Genomic DNA, 17,697 nt, shown 5'->3' with positions numbered 1-17,697 from the left:
GTGTGGGCGGATCCAGGGGTGCATTGAAAGATATTTAGAGGCTAACGACAATGGGGAGGTGCAGGTGGGGGTGGTCCAGGAGGTGCTGCTCAGGGGAGAGCTAATCTCCATAAGGGCCCATAAGGAGAGGAGAGAGAGGGAGAGATTGGTGGGGGAGATATTCAGGGTGGATAGGAGGTATGCAGAGGTCCCCGAGTAGGGATTACTCAAGGAGCGACGAAGCCTCCAGGCCGAATTCGACCTGTTGACTACCAGGAAGGCAGAGGTGCAGTGGAGGAAAGCGCAAGGGGCGGTGTACGAACATGGGGAGAAGGCGAGCCGGATGTTGGCACATCAGCTTCGGAAGCGGGAGGCAGCGAGGGAGATTGGGGGAGTTAGGGATAGCGGGGGGAACACGGTGCGGAGTGCGGTGGGAATAAGTGGGGTATTCAGGGACTTTTAGGAGGAGCTGTATAGGTCTGTGCCCCCGACAGGGGAGGGGGATCTTTCGATCGGCTGAGGCTCCCGAGGGTGGAGGAGCAGCAGTGGTTGGGCTAGGGGCACCGATTGGGCTGGAGGAGCTAGTTAAGGGGTTGGGGAGCATGCAGGCAGGGAAGGCCCCGGGGCCGGATGGGTTCTCGGTGGAATTCTGTCGGAAGTACACCGACTGTTGGGCCCACTACTAGTGAGGACTTTCAATGAGGCGAGGGGGGTGGGGGGGGGGGGGGGGGGGGGGGGGGCACTGCCCCCGACTATGTCCAGGGCGCTGATCTCGCTGATCCTGAAGCGGGACAAGGACCCATTACAGTGTGGGTCGTACAGGCCGATCTCGCTCGTCAACGTGGACGCGAAGTTGTTGACGAAGGTGCTGGCTACCAGAATTGAGGACTGTGTCCCGGGGGTGATTCTCGAGGACCAGACGGGATTTGTGAAGGGTAGGCAGCTGAACACCAATGTGCGGAGGCTCCTCGACGTAATTATGATGTCTGCAATGGACGGGGAAGCGGAGGTAGTGGCGGCTATGGATGCGGAGAAGGCTTTCGATTGGGTGGAGTGGGAGTATCTTTGGGAAGTGCGAGGAGGTTGGGTTCGGGGAGAGGTTCATCAGTTGGGTTAGGCTACTTTATGAAGCCCCGGTGGTGAGTGTGGCCACGAACCGGCGGATGTCGGAATACTTTCGACTGTACCAGGGTACGAGGCAGGGGTGTCCCCTATCCCCCTTGTTGTTCGCATTGGCAACTGAGCCTTTGGCCATGGCACTGAGGGAGTCCAGGAACTGTAGGGGACTGGTTTGGGGGGGGGGGGGGGGGGGGGAGAAGAGGAACACCGGGTGTCACTGTATGCCGATGACCTGTTATTGTATGTGGTGGACCCAGTGGAGGGGATGCCGGAGGTTATGCAGATCCTCAGGGAGTTCGGGGACTTTTCCGGATATAAGCTTAATGTAGGGAAGAGTGAGCTCTTTGTGATACACCCAGGGGACCAGGGAAGGGAGATAGACGAGCTTCCGCTGAAGAGGGCGGAAAGGAGCTTTCGGTACCTGGGGATCCAGGTGGCTAGGAGTTGGGGGGCCCTGCACAAGCTCAATTTGACACGGCTGGTGGAGCAGATGGAGGAGGAGTTTAAAAGGTGGGATATGTTGCCACTGTCGTTGGCGGGTAGGGTGCAGTCGGTGAAAATGACGGTCCTTCCGAGGTTCCTCTTTGTGTTCCAGTGCCTTCCCATCCTGATCCCCAAGGCCTTTTTTAAACGGGTCAGCAGGAGCATCATGGGATTCCTGTGGGCGAATAATTTACCTCGGTGGAGGAGCTAAAGGGTAAAAAGGGTGTTTTGGAGCTCAGCAGGGTCAGAGGAGGGCTAGCATTGCCCAATCTATGTGGGTACTACTGGGCTGCCAATGTGGCGATGATCCGTAAGTGGGTAATGGAGGGGGCGGCGTGGAAGAGGCTGGAGATGGTGTCCTGTGTGGGCACGAGTCTAAGAGCGCTGGCGACGGCACAGCTGCCGCTCCTGCCGACAAGGTACACCACGAGCCCAGTGGTGGTGGCGACGACTCTGAAAATTTGGGGCAGTGGAGGCGCCACAGGGGTGGGGTAGAGGCCTCGGTTTGGTCCCCGATCCGGGAGAACCATCGGTTCGTCCTGGGGAGAATGGATGTTAGACGTTTTAGTTGCTGTGATATGAAGAGTCTAAAGACCTGTTCCTTTTTCACAAACACCCATTTATTTCATTCCAACAGCTTTGCACAAAACTCTAACTATACAACACGTGACAGAGACCACCTGAAGCCCCTTTACATATCAGTGTCAATTAATGGATACTTAACATAAATGAGACAACTAATTGCAATGTCCCTTAACCCATTACTTAACATGGATGGAGGGTTTCTGAGCTGGCATCAGGCAGGAATTAAAAGAATGGGGGACCTGTTTATAGATGGGACGTTTGCGAGCCTTGGGGCGCTGGAGGAGAAATTTGGGCTGCCCCCCGGAAACACCTTCAGGTACATGCAGGTGAGGGCGTTCATGAAACGGCAGGTGAGGGAATTTCCACTGCTTCCAGCATGTACGATTCAAGATAGGGTCCTCTCGGGGGTGTGGGTTGGAGAAGGCAAGTTCTCGGCGGTCTGTCAGGAGATGCAGGAAGAGGGGGAGACTTCGGTGGAGGAGCTAAAGGGTAAATGGGAGGAGGGGCTTGAGGAGGAGATAGATGAGGGTCTGTGGGCTGATGCCCTGGGTAGGGTTAATTCTTCCTCCTCTTGCGCCAGGCTTAGCCTGATACAATTTAAGGTTCTTCACAGAGCGCATATGACAGGGGCGAGGTTGAGTAGGTTTTTTGGGGTAGAGGACAGGTGTGTGAGGTGCTCGGGGAGCCCAGAAAACCACGCCCATATGTTCTGAGCGTGTCCGGCGCTGGATGGATTTTGGAGGCGCTTTGCGAGGACGGTCTAAGGTGGTGAACACCCGGGTCAAGCCGAGCTGGGGGTTAGCATTATTTGGGGTATCGGACGAGCCGGGAGTGCAGGAGGCGAAAGAGGCCGGTATTCTGGCCTTTGCGTCCCTGGTAGCCCAGTGGAGGACTCTGCTACAGTGGAAGGATGCAAAGCCCCCAAGCGTAGAAGCTTGGATCAGCGACATGGCAGGGTTCATTAAATTGGAGAGGGTAAAGTTTGCCTTGCGAGGGACTGTGCAAAGGTTCTTCAGGCGGTGGCAACCGTTCCTAGACTTTCGAGCAGAACGTTGCGGGGGGGGGGGGGATATCAGGTATGTGTTTATTATAGTTTCTTGGGGGGGTTTGTACATTTGGGGAATTCGCGATATGAGTGTACGATGTTGATCTGTGTGTTTTATGCTTTTCTTTTTTCTGTAAGGGGGGGGGGTTTGTTGAAAGTTTACTAAAATTGAAAACTATTTCTTTTTTTAAAACTTCCTACGAAAGGAGACAAGGACGTACCCACAACTGACATTACTGGAAGAGTTACTGGATGCAAGCATACTAGATAAAGGAAACTGTAGCGACATGTATGACCGACTGGTAGAGAAGGCCGACACCATACTGGACTCAACAAGAAAGAAATGGGAGGACCTGGTGACTGAAATAGGGTGGGGCCTCTGGAGCGAAGCACTGCACAGGGTCAACACAACCTCCACGTGCGCAAGGCTCAGCCTGACGGAGCTAAAAGTGGTACATAGAGCCCACTTAACAAGAACCCGTATGAGTAGGTTCTTCCCAGAGGTGGAGGATAGATGTGAATGGTGCCAAGGAGGCTCGGCCAACCACGCCCACATGTTCTGGTCTTGACCCAGGCTTGCGGGGTACTGGACAACCTTCTTCGAGGCATTGTCCAAAGTGGTGGGGATGAGGGTAGAGCCATGCCCGAAAGTGACGGTCTTCGGGGTTTCAGACCAGCCAGATCTATTCCTGGGGAGGAGGGCGGACGTCCTTACCTTTGCCTCCCTGATCGCCCGCCGTAGAATCCTGTTCGGCTGGCGGTCAGCAGCACCACCCAAAGCTGCAGACTGGCTGTCCGACCTCTCGGAATCTCTCCAAATGGAGAAAATCAAATTCGCCATCCGAGGGTCAGATTACGGCTTCCACAGAACGTGGGAGCCATTCACCATATTGTTCCGGGACCTGTTTGTGGCCAACGAACAAGAAGAAGAATAGCCAGGTAGCCAAGAAACAGGGGAAAGTAGCCAAAGCACGAGACGGAGAGATAGACCGGGGGGGGGGGGGGAGCTAAACCTAAGAGGAAAGAAAAGGGGGGTGGGGGTGGAAAGAGGGAATCGACAGGGAACAAGAGAAGAGAACCAGAGAGGTGGGGGGGAGGCAGGGAAATGACAGCCGGAAGGAGGGCACGGGACAAGATAACAAACTTGGAATCTCCAGGAACCGAGAACAAGGAGAATACAGGCGAAAGACGGGACGAACGGCTGAAGTGGAGGTGAGCGCGAGACGACAACGGCAGCGAGATCCGTCCGGGAGAAGCAAGTGACAACACCAACACCAAACCCATTCGAGTATTGCCCACTGTAATTGTTTCTCCGGCACCCAAATGTATATTTACCTACCCAATAATTTTGCCAGTTGTACAGAGTTGCTGCTGTTGAGCTGGTGCACAATACCCTACCAGTTATTCTATTTTATTTTTTATTATTACTTTTTTGGGGTATGTTTGGGTGTGCCCTTCTCTTCTATATATGTATATATATTTCTTATTCTGTGTACATAACGGTAAATATACTTTGTTCAAAAACCCAATAAAAATTTATTTAAAAAAATTAATCCATGCTGGCTCTTCCTGATCAATCCACATTTTACCATGTGACTACTAATTCTATTTGAAATAATAGTTTCTAGAAACTCGTCCACCACTAACGTTAAATTGACTGGTTTGTAATTGCTGGGCCATCCTTACAATCTTTTTTGAAAGCGCATGCAGGAGCAGCAAAGTGCATTCCCGGCAGGATTGTCGTGGAGTAACGAGGGCGCACAGAGCTAAGTCACTCCCTCTTTTTATAGCAGTAGTGGTCGAAAAGGAGAGACTTAAAGGAACAATTTACAGGGAGCGGGTAAGTTAAAGTTCAGGGAATGGAGACCTGGGTGGGGGTTCCCCCTTCCTCCCCAAGTCATGGGTACCATGTGGACCACGACCTCTGGCTGCTCATCCAGAACGCCCTGCAGCCGTTCTGTGACAGCCTTGTCTACGGCCACAAAAATGCCCGTCTGTTCCCCGAGCTAACAAATCCCTCCCTCAATATTGCGCTTTCCGGCTTCCTTCCCTCCTGTACAGCCAAGTCATTCGTGGTGCCACAAACCTGGCTCTGACTGCGCTCCTCTGAGAACCAGCACCCTCACCAGTTTCCAAAATAGAAAACCGATTTCTGAGGAGGACCCTAGGGGCTTCTGCACTACCTGCTTGGTGGTCACCCTTTTCCCCCTCTGCCTCCAGCCCCTTAAACTCTGGTGTAACCACCTCTCGGAATGTGCTATTCATGCAGCCCTCAACCTCGCAGATGCGCCAGTGACTCCAGTCGTTGCTTGAGCTCTTGAAAGCCAGTTTGTGCAACTGGCAGTACTTCCTGCCGTGAAAGAATAAAAATTATTTCTTCATGTAGGTGACCTGTATTTGGAGTGTCACAAGATCATCCCAACTGTACAAGAGTTGTACAGTTGGATGTCTCTTCCTCTTTTCCCTCCCCAAGAAAGTAATTTCAGTCTTAATCCAGTTTATTTCAGACGCTGGCTGTCAAGTTAACAGATTCCAAACAAAGCAGAGACTCTCAAGGGCAGCACGGTGACACAGTGGTTAGCATTGCTGCCTCACAGCACCGAGGTCCCAGGTTCGATCCCGGCTCTGGGTCACTGTCCGTGTGGAGTTTGCACATTCTCCCCATGTTTGCATGGGTTTTGCCCCCACAGCCCAAAGATGTGCAGGGTAGGTGCATTGGCCACGCTATATTGCCCCTTCATTGTAAAAAATGAATGGGATACTCTAAATTTATTTTTTCAAAAGCACAGACTCTCATTCCAAAAAACCCCACACCAACTTACCAAAGTTTAGTATAGTCGGTGTCCATCATAGAAGGACATTCTGTTAGGATCTTTGTAATGCCCACTGCACAAATTTTTTTCTCAATCTGCCCAGATACCTTCTGTACTTCTGGAACAACAATTTTTTCCAAAACCATGCCGAACATTCTGCAACAAAACAACTGCATGTCATTTCAAAAAAAGACACAAGTAAAACGTGACGGTAAACTCAGAAGAAACAAATCAATTATTTACTTAGCAAGATACTGGTTCTCAAAATTTGTATGTAGACATTATACTTGGCTAAACATTTAAAACTCAGTCTTTTAAATTCAGTGAGTGTGATGTTGCTGGCAAGGCCTGCATTTATTGCCCATCCATTCGACCTCCGAGATGATGGTGATGAGCTTGTGTCATCTGTATACTGAAGGTACTTCTAGGTAGCAAATTATAGGATTTTGATTCAACTATGAAGGAACGTTCCCAAGTCAGGATGAACTGTGGCCTTGATGGTATTCCCATGTGCCTGCTGCTATTCATTTAGATGGTAGAGATCACAGATTCGAGAAGTGCTGGAACATGTCAAACTGGCTTTCACATTCCTAACTTGTGCCTTGTTGATGGTAAAAGTTCTTGCAGTCAGGTGTCATTTGCTTCAGAATACCCAGTCTTGTTCTTGTAGCAACAGTATGTGTCTGCTCGGTTCAGTTCGGTTTCTAGCCAATGGTGAACCCCAAGATTTTGATGGTGGGAAATTCAATGATGATAATATGAACATAGGAATTAGGAGAAGTAGGCAGTTCAGCCCCTTGAGCCTGCTCTGCCACTGAATCAGATCATGGCTGATCTTTGCCTGGTCTCAAATCCACTTCCCTACATGTTGCCCATATCCCTTTAACCCATTTAAAAAAAAATCAGAAACATATCTATCTCCTTCTTGAAACCATTTAATGACTCAAACTCCACCACAGTATGGGGCAGTGAGTTCCACAAATTCACCACTCTCTCAGAGTTAGTTCCTCCTCATCTCAGTTCTAAATCTACCGCCTCGCAACCTATATCTGTGATCTCTCATTTTGGATTGCTCCACAAGGGGGAACATTTCTACACTACTTTATCAATCCCTTTTAGTATTTTATGTACTTGATCAGATCCCCTCTCATCCTTCTAAACTTTAACACGCATAAACCCAAATTGTTTAATCTCTCCTCGTACGTCAATCCTTTCATCCCCGGAATCAATCTGGTGAATCTCCTCTGAACTGCCTCCAATGTCACCACATCCTTCCTCAAATCAGGAGACCAAAACTGGACACAATACTCCAGATGTGGTCTCACCAATACCCTATACAATTGCAACAATACTTCTCTACCTTTATACCGGTGCTTTTGCAATAAATGCTAACATTCCATCTGCCTTTTTAATTACATGCTGGACTTGCATACCGACTTTCTGCGATTCATGAACAAAGACACCCAGATCCCCATTAGATAATAATTTACTTTTCTATTTGTTCGGCCAAAATGGATAACCTCACACTTTTACACGTTAAACTTCATCTGGAAAATTTAGCATATTCTCCCAGCCTATCTATATCCATCTGTAAAATCTTTATTTCCTCTTCACTGCCTGCTTTCCCACCTATTTTAGTACCATCCGCAAATTATGCTATGTTGCACTCTGTCCCTTCTTGCAGATCATTTATATAGATTGTAAACACTTGAGGTCCAAGGACTGATCCTTGCAGCACCCCGCGAGTTACACTTCACCAGCCAGAAAAAGACCCATTCTCTGCCACAATGCCATTGACTCTCATGGGGAGATGGCTAGACTCTTGAAGAGTCATTGCTTGGCATTTGCAGTGCTTATATAACTTGCCACTTACCCATTCAAGCCTGAATGTTGCCCAGGTCTTGCTGCACGTGGTCATGGACTGCGTTATTAGCTGAAAAGTTGCAAGTGGAACTGAACACTGTACAATGATCAGCAAACAATCCTAATTCTGGCCTTATGGCGGACGGAAGGCCATTGATGCAGCAGCGGAAAATGATTTTACATAGGATACTGTCCTAAGGAACCTCCGAGGACAACCATCATCTTCTGTGCTGGGATGAATCTAGCCAGTCAGGGGTTTTGTCCAATTTCTATTTCAGAAGGGTGCCTGATGTCACACTGGGTCAAATGTTGCCTCCAAGTCAATGACAGTCACTCTCACCTCATCTCTGGAATGAAGCTTGAAGTGGGAACCAACTACAGGTGGTCTCTGGTTGTTAAAAGCTGACAGACTGGATGTTGTTTTATTTTCCATTTTTGCCTACAGGAAATCGATTCAGGTGAGATTCTTCTGACTAAGAGGAGCTATTGGTGCAATTTCTTGTTGACAATAAGTGAAAAGTTAAAGGTTTCACACCATGCCCAACTTAAATGCGAAAAAGAGGACTTTGCAATGTGGCAGTTGCGAAGCAAAGACAAGGCAGGTGAAATAGATTTTTGATATGTGCCAATAAGCAGCAAAGAGCAGCTGTTCTGCACACCAGGAAGAAAGCGGTAACCAAAAATAAGCCATTTTGAAGTTAATTTTGCTTTTTTCATTAAAGTGCCACAATACCTACTTTGGCTGTATACTGTCGAATATTTCTTGCAATGCTATTGCTCCATATTTCACAGCATAAAGGTTAACGAACACCAAGAAACCTAAGAAACAAAACAATAACAAATTCAGGCAATCAATAAATTAAGATTCCCCCTCCAAGTAAAAGTTAGCACCCGAGAGCACGAATAAACAGTGTCAGTATTAAATTACAGGTTAAATTTCTTAGGTTCCCATTTGGGAATTTCCTGGTCTCACGCATGAAAGCATCTAGTTGGAATTTTTTAAACGAGGTCTGTCACTTTGTTAAAGGCAGAAAAAAGTCAGACCATTTAGTAAAATGTTAATGAAGGGATTCTTCAGAAACAAAAAAAAACCCTTACTTTTAACAAACTTTGTTGTTTTTGAATTTTGAAGCCGCTGGAAGAGCAAAATGAAGATCTGCTTTCGATATTGGTGCATGGCATCACTGTCAGACGTAAAATACAAGAACAATCCATGAACACAATTTATTCAGCTATTAACATCCAAAAAGCTGTAGAAAGTAGCTCTATACTTACGGAGGCATGTGCTCAATTATACTGTTAAGCAGGTAGAAACCTTGATGATCATTTGCTTTAGATGCAATTAGCTTTTGGAAGACTCCGAGCAATCCTGGCTATGATTATAAAGAAAAACACAGCAAGTCAGGAAAAATGTACACCTAAATTTTTCTTCAAATTGTCTGTTTAACTTCCTGCTTACTACCAGGCACCAATACTAGTCAAAAATATGTATCTTCCAGATGCCATAATTAGTTTCACAGCTCTTCTCTGCTTGTGACCACTCAGCATTTATCCCTTTCTCTATCAGCTTGTCTTGTGACACTGACACTTATCTTCTTATTTTTCTCAGGTACAGTCACAAATTCATTAAATGCTTGCATTTCATTGCATCTTTTAAAATGGTAAATATCCCACATATTGTGATTTTTATCTCAAATGTTGCAATGAGTTTGTATTTAGTGCATGCATGTTAATCCTAGAATATGGGTGGATATTGAATGAAATGAAAAAAATGAAAATTGCTTATTGTCACAAATAGGCTTCAAATGAAGTTACTGTGAAAAGCCCCTAGTCGCCACATTCCGGCATCTGTTCGGGGAGGCTGGTACAGGAATTTAACCGTGCTGCTGGCCTGCCTTGGTCTGCTTTCAAACCCAGCGATTTAGCCCTTGCTAAACCAGCCCCTTGGGGCCCGTATTGATGAACATTACTAAAACAGATGGTGTTATTCTTTAGGGTTTTTCTTTTCCTGACAATAAGAGAACTAAATGCATTTAATAGCGCTCTACCTAACTTCTATCTTGCTTGCTGAAATGCAATTCTGTTATCTCAAAGAGACCAGTTGGAAATAGTTAAAGCTGTTGAATATTGTGAAGCTGCCCAACTGAGAATCCTACATTGAAGATACAGATTTGCTATTTAGCCCCAAAACCCATTCTGCAAATTATGATAATTTCTTTTATACTCAACGAAAATGGGCCTAGCACAACAGCAATTAATCAATACACAGCTTCCTACCAAACTCCCAGATATAATTGGCTTTATTTTCCACCTAAGCTCATTATCATTGTGCAAACTCGTCAAACCACCTTTTCTTTGAGGTGTCAAAGCTCAGGCACAGAACACATAAAATGCCTAATTCAAAACATAGAAGTTTTAATTAAACTAAATAGTCAGTATATACATTGCAATAGCCAAGTTTAATTTCTGTCAACATTTCCATTGTATTCTTTATCACAATTCAATGGTTTTTAAAAAAAATAGAGATCATTAGGAAAACTGAACTTGGGAAAACTGGCAAGGTGCAAGTTAAAACAAACAGAAAGGTGACAAGAACAAAACTGTATGAACTAAATTAGCACATCTTCTTTTGCAAAATACATGTTTATCTCCTTGCATCTCTGATGTTAACATAGATCAGAGTACATTTTGGTCACAAAATTTGTTGATGTACAAACAAATGTCCCATTTAGATTAATAATTGAACAATTAAACCCCACTTGTGCATTCCATGATGAACCAAATAATTTTCAGTTGGGCAGGCTGCAACTAGTTGGGCACCACAAGGATCTGTGTTTGGACCTCAAGAGGTTTACGATCTAGATCAATGAATTGGATGAGGGGATTGAGTGCAATGCATCCAATGTTGTGAATAGTGCAAACTTACGTTTGAAAGCAAACTGTTGAGGAGGATGCAAGTAGGCTTACAAGGTTTCAGACAAGTAACATGAAAGGGTAAGAATGGAATACAATATGCAGAAATTTGAAGTTATTCACTTTAGTAGGAAAAAATATATTGTTTAAATGGTGAGAAACTTGGAAATGTTGGTGTTCAGAGGGATTTGGCTGCCCTTGAACACTTAACCTGAAGTTGATACACAGGTAGAGCAAACAATGAGGAACGTAAATGGTGTGCTGACCATTATGAAGGGATTGCAGTAAAAGAATGAAGTCTTACTGCAATAATATAGGGTCTTGATGAGGCCACACCTAGAGTACAGTGTAGATTCAACGCAGAGAGAAATAGGTTGGAGAGTACGGAAATTAAGGGCTATGGGAACAGTGGATGGTGGAGCCGAGGTAAGATGAGCATGACCTTATTGAATGGAGATAAGATTTGAATGGTCAAATGGGCTACTTCTGCCCATATTCCTTATGATCTTTCCACAAGTTATGAGTACATGCTTAATCCTGAAAAATGATTGTAAACTAACATTAAGCTGATAAAGAGAAATACTGCAGATCCCAAAGGGAGTAAAAAGAAAACAAAAATCTGCATTTGTGCGCAGGTGCAGGGAAGGCAAGGAAAATCACTTATTGTCACAAGTCGGCTTCAAATGAAGTTACTGTGAAAAGCCCCTAGTCGCCACATTCCGGCGCCTGTTCGGGGAGGCTGGTACGGGAGTTGAACTGTGCTGCTGGCCTGCCTGGGTCTGCTTTCAAAGCCAGCGATTTAGCCCTGTGCTAAACCAGCCCCCTGGAGGAATGAGAAGAGAAGATAAGCCCAAAACAAACCAAGCCTGGAAAACAGCACACTGTGGCTTACATGTCAGGTTTTACGTTAAATTAACTTAGATACCAGACGTTTCTCCATCATGAACAGAAAGGACCGAACAGGATAACTTTAGTCAAAATCTTGGCACGTTATGTTTATGTTTTCTTCAAAGTTTTTGGCAAAACTCTAAAAATAAAGTGAAGTGATATCCAAACGGAAAAATAACAAATCTGACTTTGATCACAAGCCATTTTCCAGCACGAATGGCATTACAATCTTGCTCCCTTGATTTTCTGCTGCTTTGATTTCATTGTAACAAGAAAATATTGGGAAAGAGAGTCCTTGAAAAAACTGTGTCTCAACTATTTATAAATTATCCCATAAATACCTCAACAATTTATATAACAACAAGCAAATAAGATATAGAGGAATGATACCATTGTGTATTAAAGGCACTGGGCAAGGTTGAAATGGACATTCTGCAAGCTCACAAAGACTATACCATCAAATTGGTTGGAAAAAGCAAGTATCCAACAATAAAAACATTTTCATCTAATGGTAAAGCAGCATTTGCTGTCCTTGTAAAGGGGATAAAAGTTAAAAAGTAAAATCAACACGATCTTCAGGTAATAATAGCACCAGACTCTGACTTCTTGCAAATGGTTATCAAAGCTTAACTCTATGCGAGTAATTTCTTACTTTGGCAGAAGATTAGTGCAGTGGCAATATATTGGCAGTGCATTCCCCCCCCCCCCCTTCTGATTTTCACTTCCATTGTAATTTCACACCTTTGCTGGAGTTGAGAGTTACCCTATGTATCTCATGAAGACAACTAATAGTTTTGGATTTTTAAAAAAATTTAGAGTAGCCAATTATTTTTCTTTTCCAATTAAAGGGCAATTTAGAATGGCCAATCCACCTAACCAGCACCTCTTTGGGTTGTGGGGGTGAAACCCACGCAGACATGGGGAGAATGTGCAAATAGTTTTGGATCCTTAAAACTCTTTAAGAATTATTATTGCACAGTCTGATTCAACTCAGTATTACAATTGCTATAAATCAAATAAAACTTGATCAAGTAACGCTAATTTTGAAAAATGTTCCAAAGAGTTGAAATAATTCCACGTACAATTTTGTCAGCTGCACTTGTAGAAATGGAATTTGCTCCTTTTTCCAGGAAAGCCTGCAGTAGTCTGACAAGAGGGGGGATGTTTCCCACACGTTCCCAGAGTAGTGGTTGCAACAAGTGTGGGAAGAGAGCCATGTAACATGGAGAGATATCAGCACTGTATATTTCCAGAAGCAGCGACATCACTTGAAAAACGTAAGGGAGGAATTCTAAAAAGCAGAAATGGAAAGAAAAAAGAAAAAAAAAATCAATGTTGAGGTGTGTAATGATCTGAAATTTCAAGTTTGTTGAAAGCAGCAGGGAGACTCTCCTGTTTCTCATCTAAAAACAGAAAATCGGACAGAGACCCTGTGCACCGGTATTTGCCTGCTTGAATCAACTTTCATTTTAAATGTGTGTACCAGGATTGTCACCTAACACAGGAAGAATACTTTTTAAACTATGTAAATAAGGGTTCTACACATGTCGCAGGACGCCAGACAAAACCTTTAAGGGGAAGTGGATGAAGTCTGCAGGTGCATGCCAACTTGACTTTCTCCACGCGAGGGGCCTTACATGGGACAGGTGAAAGTCAGTTCTTGCGGGGCCAAGAGTTGCAAGAAGGGTACACCAGGCCACAAAAGGTTCCGATTGCAGACAGCCTGTTTCAGCAGTTCCACTGTTCCTCGCATCCACCTCGGTTTCCACCTGCCCCCACAGGCCATGCGTGCCAGCTGGCTCCAATTGCTTAACAGATCAGTGAGCTGCAGCGGAAAACCTTATCGGGACCTGAAACTTGTAAAACAAAATGAGCTCCTCCCAATTGCAGCATTGGGAGGATACATCACCAACAGCAACCATAAAGGGTCTCTCAGCATCTCTCTACTAGTCCAATATGCAGGTCTGGACTTCTGATGGTTCAGTAAGCTTCCGCAATGAGTAACTAAGGCATATGTTATAATCCTTGACCTGACCACCAGATTTCGGTAAGTTTAGGTTAGGGATCAAAGTGTTTTGTTTAAGAGAGACAAAGTTTGAGATTCAAGACACTTGCCGAGAGAATAATGCCACTGTATTCCCCTGGTTTTGAACAAACAAATATAAACTTCAGTGCACAAGATCAGAAAGAGAAAACAATTTACAATATCTACCTAATACGCTAACATTCAGGGTAAATATGAGGTACATATGAATTAACAAGCAACCTGTGGTCAAACACACCACTCTTCACCATAAATGGCAGATGCGACCAACATAGAGTCCACGGATTTCTCAACAACCCATCCAGGTAACTCAGACTGAGTCAATCAAGCTCACTGAAACTCTCCCTTTTTCCACAAGGATTCCAGTGTTTACCTATGAAGATTGAATCTGGAAATTCCCTCCAAAGGTCACTCCATCTTTGATGGCATTAACAATGGCCCACCTCACAAGGTTTCAATCTCTTCCTCCAAGATTCTGTTCCCCAAGATTCCGGAATATGACCCAAGGCCCAACTCACAAACTTAACATCAGATTTCTTTGGCCGGGCCTAGCAAAATACTACTGCTGCAATGGGGTACCTTTGCCCCAAAGACCTGTGGCACAGAGTCACCAACCTTCTGCTGCTTACTTAGATTTTTAGGGCTTCACCTTAGCCCCCTTCGATTTCCAGGGCTTCTCTTGAGCCCTCTTCACTTAAGGTTTGCTCCCTGTAGCCCTTTTCTTGTTCTTAGCCTATTTCTATGTTCCTCTCATTTTAACTTAATTGGGACCTGTCGCTGTTGCCGTTTGGGACTCTCCCTTAGCGACATCTCCAAGTTTTCTCTCCCATTTGGGGCTTCGCCCTTTCCCCTTGTCTCTTGGAACCTCGACCTGCTCCCTCTTTTTTTGCCCTGAAAACTTGTCTTCTATGGCACACAGCTTCTCAGTCACCTGACCAGGGTTTATACACCATTTTACCTCTGTACCAGAATGCTGCACCCTCGACCCTAATAAAGTACAATTTTTAAAAATGCGCATGGGCAGCCCTCTGGAGTACATGCACAGAATCTCTGGAGTATGTCAGTGGTTAAAGTTCCTGGCTTCTGCTTGGAATGAAGTACAGTTTTCATAACAATACAGGTCAAGGTCCCAGATTTCATCTCTAGGCTGTATTTAGTTAACTGATCTCAGCTTGTAGGTGAACTACAATTGCTCCTAAGATTTTCATCATTCCTGCTTTTCTCTCCATGTTAATGCACAATATGGTAAGAAACACTGTAATCCAAAAATGAATTCACTGTTAGTTAGTGAATTTATTTGGAGCTATACTCACCTTGCACATCATTCTGCAAGATCTCTGTAAACACTGGGAAGAGAGCCTCTTCAAAACTTCTCACAGTGGCAGGGTTTGCCTTGCATGTTATACGCACAGATAGGCAAAGAGACTCAAACAGGTAATGGTTGAAATGCGGCTTGCTTGGATTCTAGGACAATATCAAATTCAAATCAATGTTGACAAACTAAAACATGTTAACAAAGAAATAATTTGTATTTATTTAAGTCCAACCAATGAGCAAATGACCAGACTTTCTGGATTTGATTGTGTTGACTGAATGGAAATGCTGACTAGAAGCCAGGAAAAACTCCCTGCACTCCTTCAAATAGAGGCATGGAGTCCTTCATGTCCAGCTGAGCAAGCCTCAGTTTACCATCTCATCCAAAAGATGGAACCTCTAACTATGCAGCATTCACCCAGTACTACAGCAAAGTATAGAGTCCATTTTGAGGCTTAAATCAAAATACTGATTCAGAAGAGTGCCACCAACTGAGCAACAGCAAGTGATTCCACAGCTTTATCAGCAAGCTGGCTCATAAAAGAATTATATCTAAGAAGGAACAAATACAAATGGAAATTCAATTCAATGTACTGATCTTTTCTTCAGACCGCATCATAACTTCCAAAGAGTTTAATAAATAGAAGGATTTAATACACTCACAATTCATCTAAACATGAAGTAAACAAACTGTATATGGTATTAGTAAATGGGTACTTCACCTTGCTAACCAGTAATAGCTTCTGTGTTAGCTGGGTAATCAATGTAGGGACATAAGGAACAATTGATTCCTGGAGAAGGGAGAAACTTCTCATAATGGCTGTCAATAGAAAGAGAACATATTTAGTAGCTGTTTTTTTCCATAAGCTATGCATCTGTTTCTTGTGAAATGAGTGAGCAAGCATCCCAACCCAATACTTTGACTTGAATCTGTGACCAGGAAAATTGATAACAGTCACCCATTATTGTGTGAGCTGGAGTGCACAATATACAACATGAATCATCTTCACTTTCTTGTGTCTCTAATGCCTGGAAAGCTTGGGAACAAATCACTGCCTCCGTGCACTCAGGTACAGAATGGTAACACAAGGTGGCAAAGGAGGAAAGCGATTAATTTCATACACTGATTACATAGAGTGCAGAAATGATACCTTTAGTTTGATACCAAATGATCATATTAAAAGGAATTGAGCTGTAAAAATATTTTTGCCCAAAACAACCTTGCACCATGCCACAAATATCACTTCCTTCCTCAAAACCAACATCTTTCTCACCACCAAACCATGTTTTTCAGTATTAAAGGAACTGCATTCAAATTGCAAATTCAAATACTTATTTCTGCAGCTTGTTTGCAATGAAAGGATAGGAAGTGTCCATATAAATGTTGATAGATGGATACTTTGTTTTGATGTCTGTAAACTGAACTATAGCATGCAGTAAGAGGGGTACTACCCATAAATCTGCACTTAGGGACATTGTTGACAGACACTGGTGTTATTTCAGTTTCCACAACTGCTACATGAACCAAAATGTGCATTTCAAACATAGCCAACTTATAAACGTGTAATGAGTCTGAGAAGACACAAGCAGAGTAGTGTTAATACAAGTAGAATACCTGAAATCCGACAATCACAGGACCGTGTCCATGCCAGATTGCAGAACATGCTGGTTTTCGGGAAACAATTCAGTGACGAGGGGACACAGGAAAACCAACTCATGACTACAAAGCAGTTTAGATTAATGGCCATATCACTGCTGATATGAATTCACTTCTCATGCACTTAATTTAATAGCCTTTCATGTCTCCCCCTCACACCCCTACATGAGTTTAAAACCCGACATATGTTTCAAATGAGATAAACTAAAATTGTTAAAAATATCCCATAGAACTCAAAACCATTTTGTTTTAAACTTAATAAGATTGTGCAGTACGCTTTCATATTGTAACTTGCTTTGAACTGACTTGCGCCAGCTGCAAAAAGGCAACCCGTGTCTATAAAACTTAAAAGGCTTTTGAGAATCAAGCGCAATGCTTGAATTTAAGCCTGAGGCCTTATATTTTGGTAGCTTTAATGGCTTAAAAACCTCAGTAAAGATACCCTGTAGTGGAGCAAGAGCACACATATGTCCTGATCTCAAGTACAATACATAACTAAATATTCTAACTCACTGGATTCTATAAGTCTTTTGTCCTTCCCAGAGGAGTTCAACCGTCTCTGCCACATCTGCATTTGGTCGTTGGGGGTCAACTTTTGGTGGAGCACGGGAAACATCAGATGCACAAAGCTGATCAGTACTCGGCAAATCCCCAAACTTTTCAGAGCTGGGTCAGGTGGGGTCAAGGATAGCTGGAGTTCGGGAAAAAAATTCTGATCTTTGGGTCGCCAGATTTGAGGCACTCTACCGGTATGTATTTTAAAAGCAAAGCAGAGGCTGAACACAAAATCCCATGCATTCACATTTTCTACCAGAATGCTAAAGTAAAGCTCCCAAGTCAAGGTAAGCTGCATGCTTTTGCTTGCTTGCTGTGAAGGAACCCATGCTCGGTATGACGGAACCAATGCATGACAATTGAAATGAAATGGGTCAACAACCTTGAATAAGGAAGATAAAAAGTACGGGAAAATAAAACAGCATTGAGATGAAGTCAG

At 44.2% G+C, this 17,697-nt stretch overlaps 1 protein-coding gene across 4 annotated transcripts in view; it reads right to left on the bottom strand.

Annotated features, from left to right (window-relative positions):
* cse1l (CSE1 chromosome segregation 1-like (yeast)) overlaps positions 1-17,697 on the bottom strand; it is an 80,306-nt gene that overhangs the window by 18,484 nt on the left and 44,125 nt on the right. For all 4 annotated transcript variants that reach the window (XM_072514830.1, XM_072514828.1, XM_072514832.1 and 1 more), the window contains exons 17-23: positions 15,769-15,866; positions 15,046-15,196; positions 12,771-12,979; positions 9,163-9,260; positions 8,986-9,071; positions 8,625-8,706; positions 6,034-6,180 (exon numbers count right to left, since the gene is read on the bottom strand). In XM_072514830.1, coding sequence (XP_072370931.1) covers positions 6,034-6,180; positions 8,625-8,706; positions 8,986-9,071; positions 9,163-9,260; positions 12,771-12,979; positions 15,046-15,196; positions 15,769-15,866 — 871 coding nt within the window. The remainder of the gene's footprint in view (positions 1-6,033; positions 6,181-8,624; positions 8,707-8,985; positions 9,072-9,162; positions 9,261-12,770; positions 12,980-15,045; positions 15,197-15,768; positions 15,867-17,697) is intronic.

The sequence above is a fragment of the Scyliorhinus torazame genome, chromosome 8 (genome assembly GCF_047496885.1).
Source record: "Scyliorhinus torazame isolate Kashiwa2021f chromosome 8, sScyTor2.1, whole genome shotgun sequence".
Taxonomy (NCBI): Eukaryota; Metazoa; Chordata; class Chondrichthyes; order Carcharhiniformes; family Scyliorhinidae; genus Scyliorhinus; species Scyliorhinus torazame.
The sequence above is the reverse complement of the archived record's forward strand: the minus strand, read 5'-3'. Positions and strand labels throughout refer to the sequence as shown.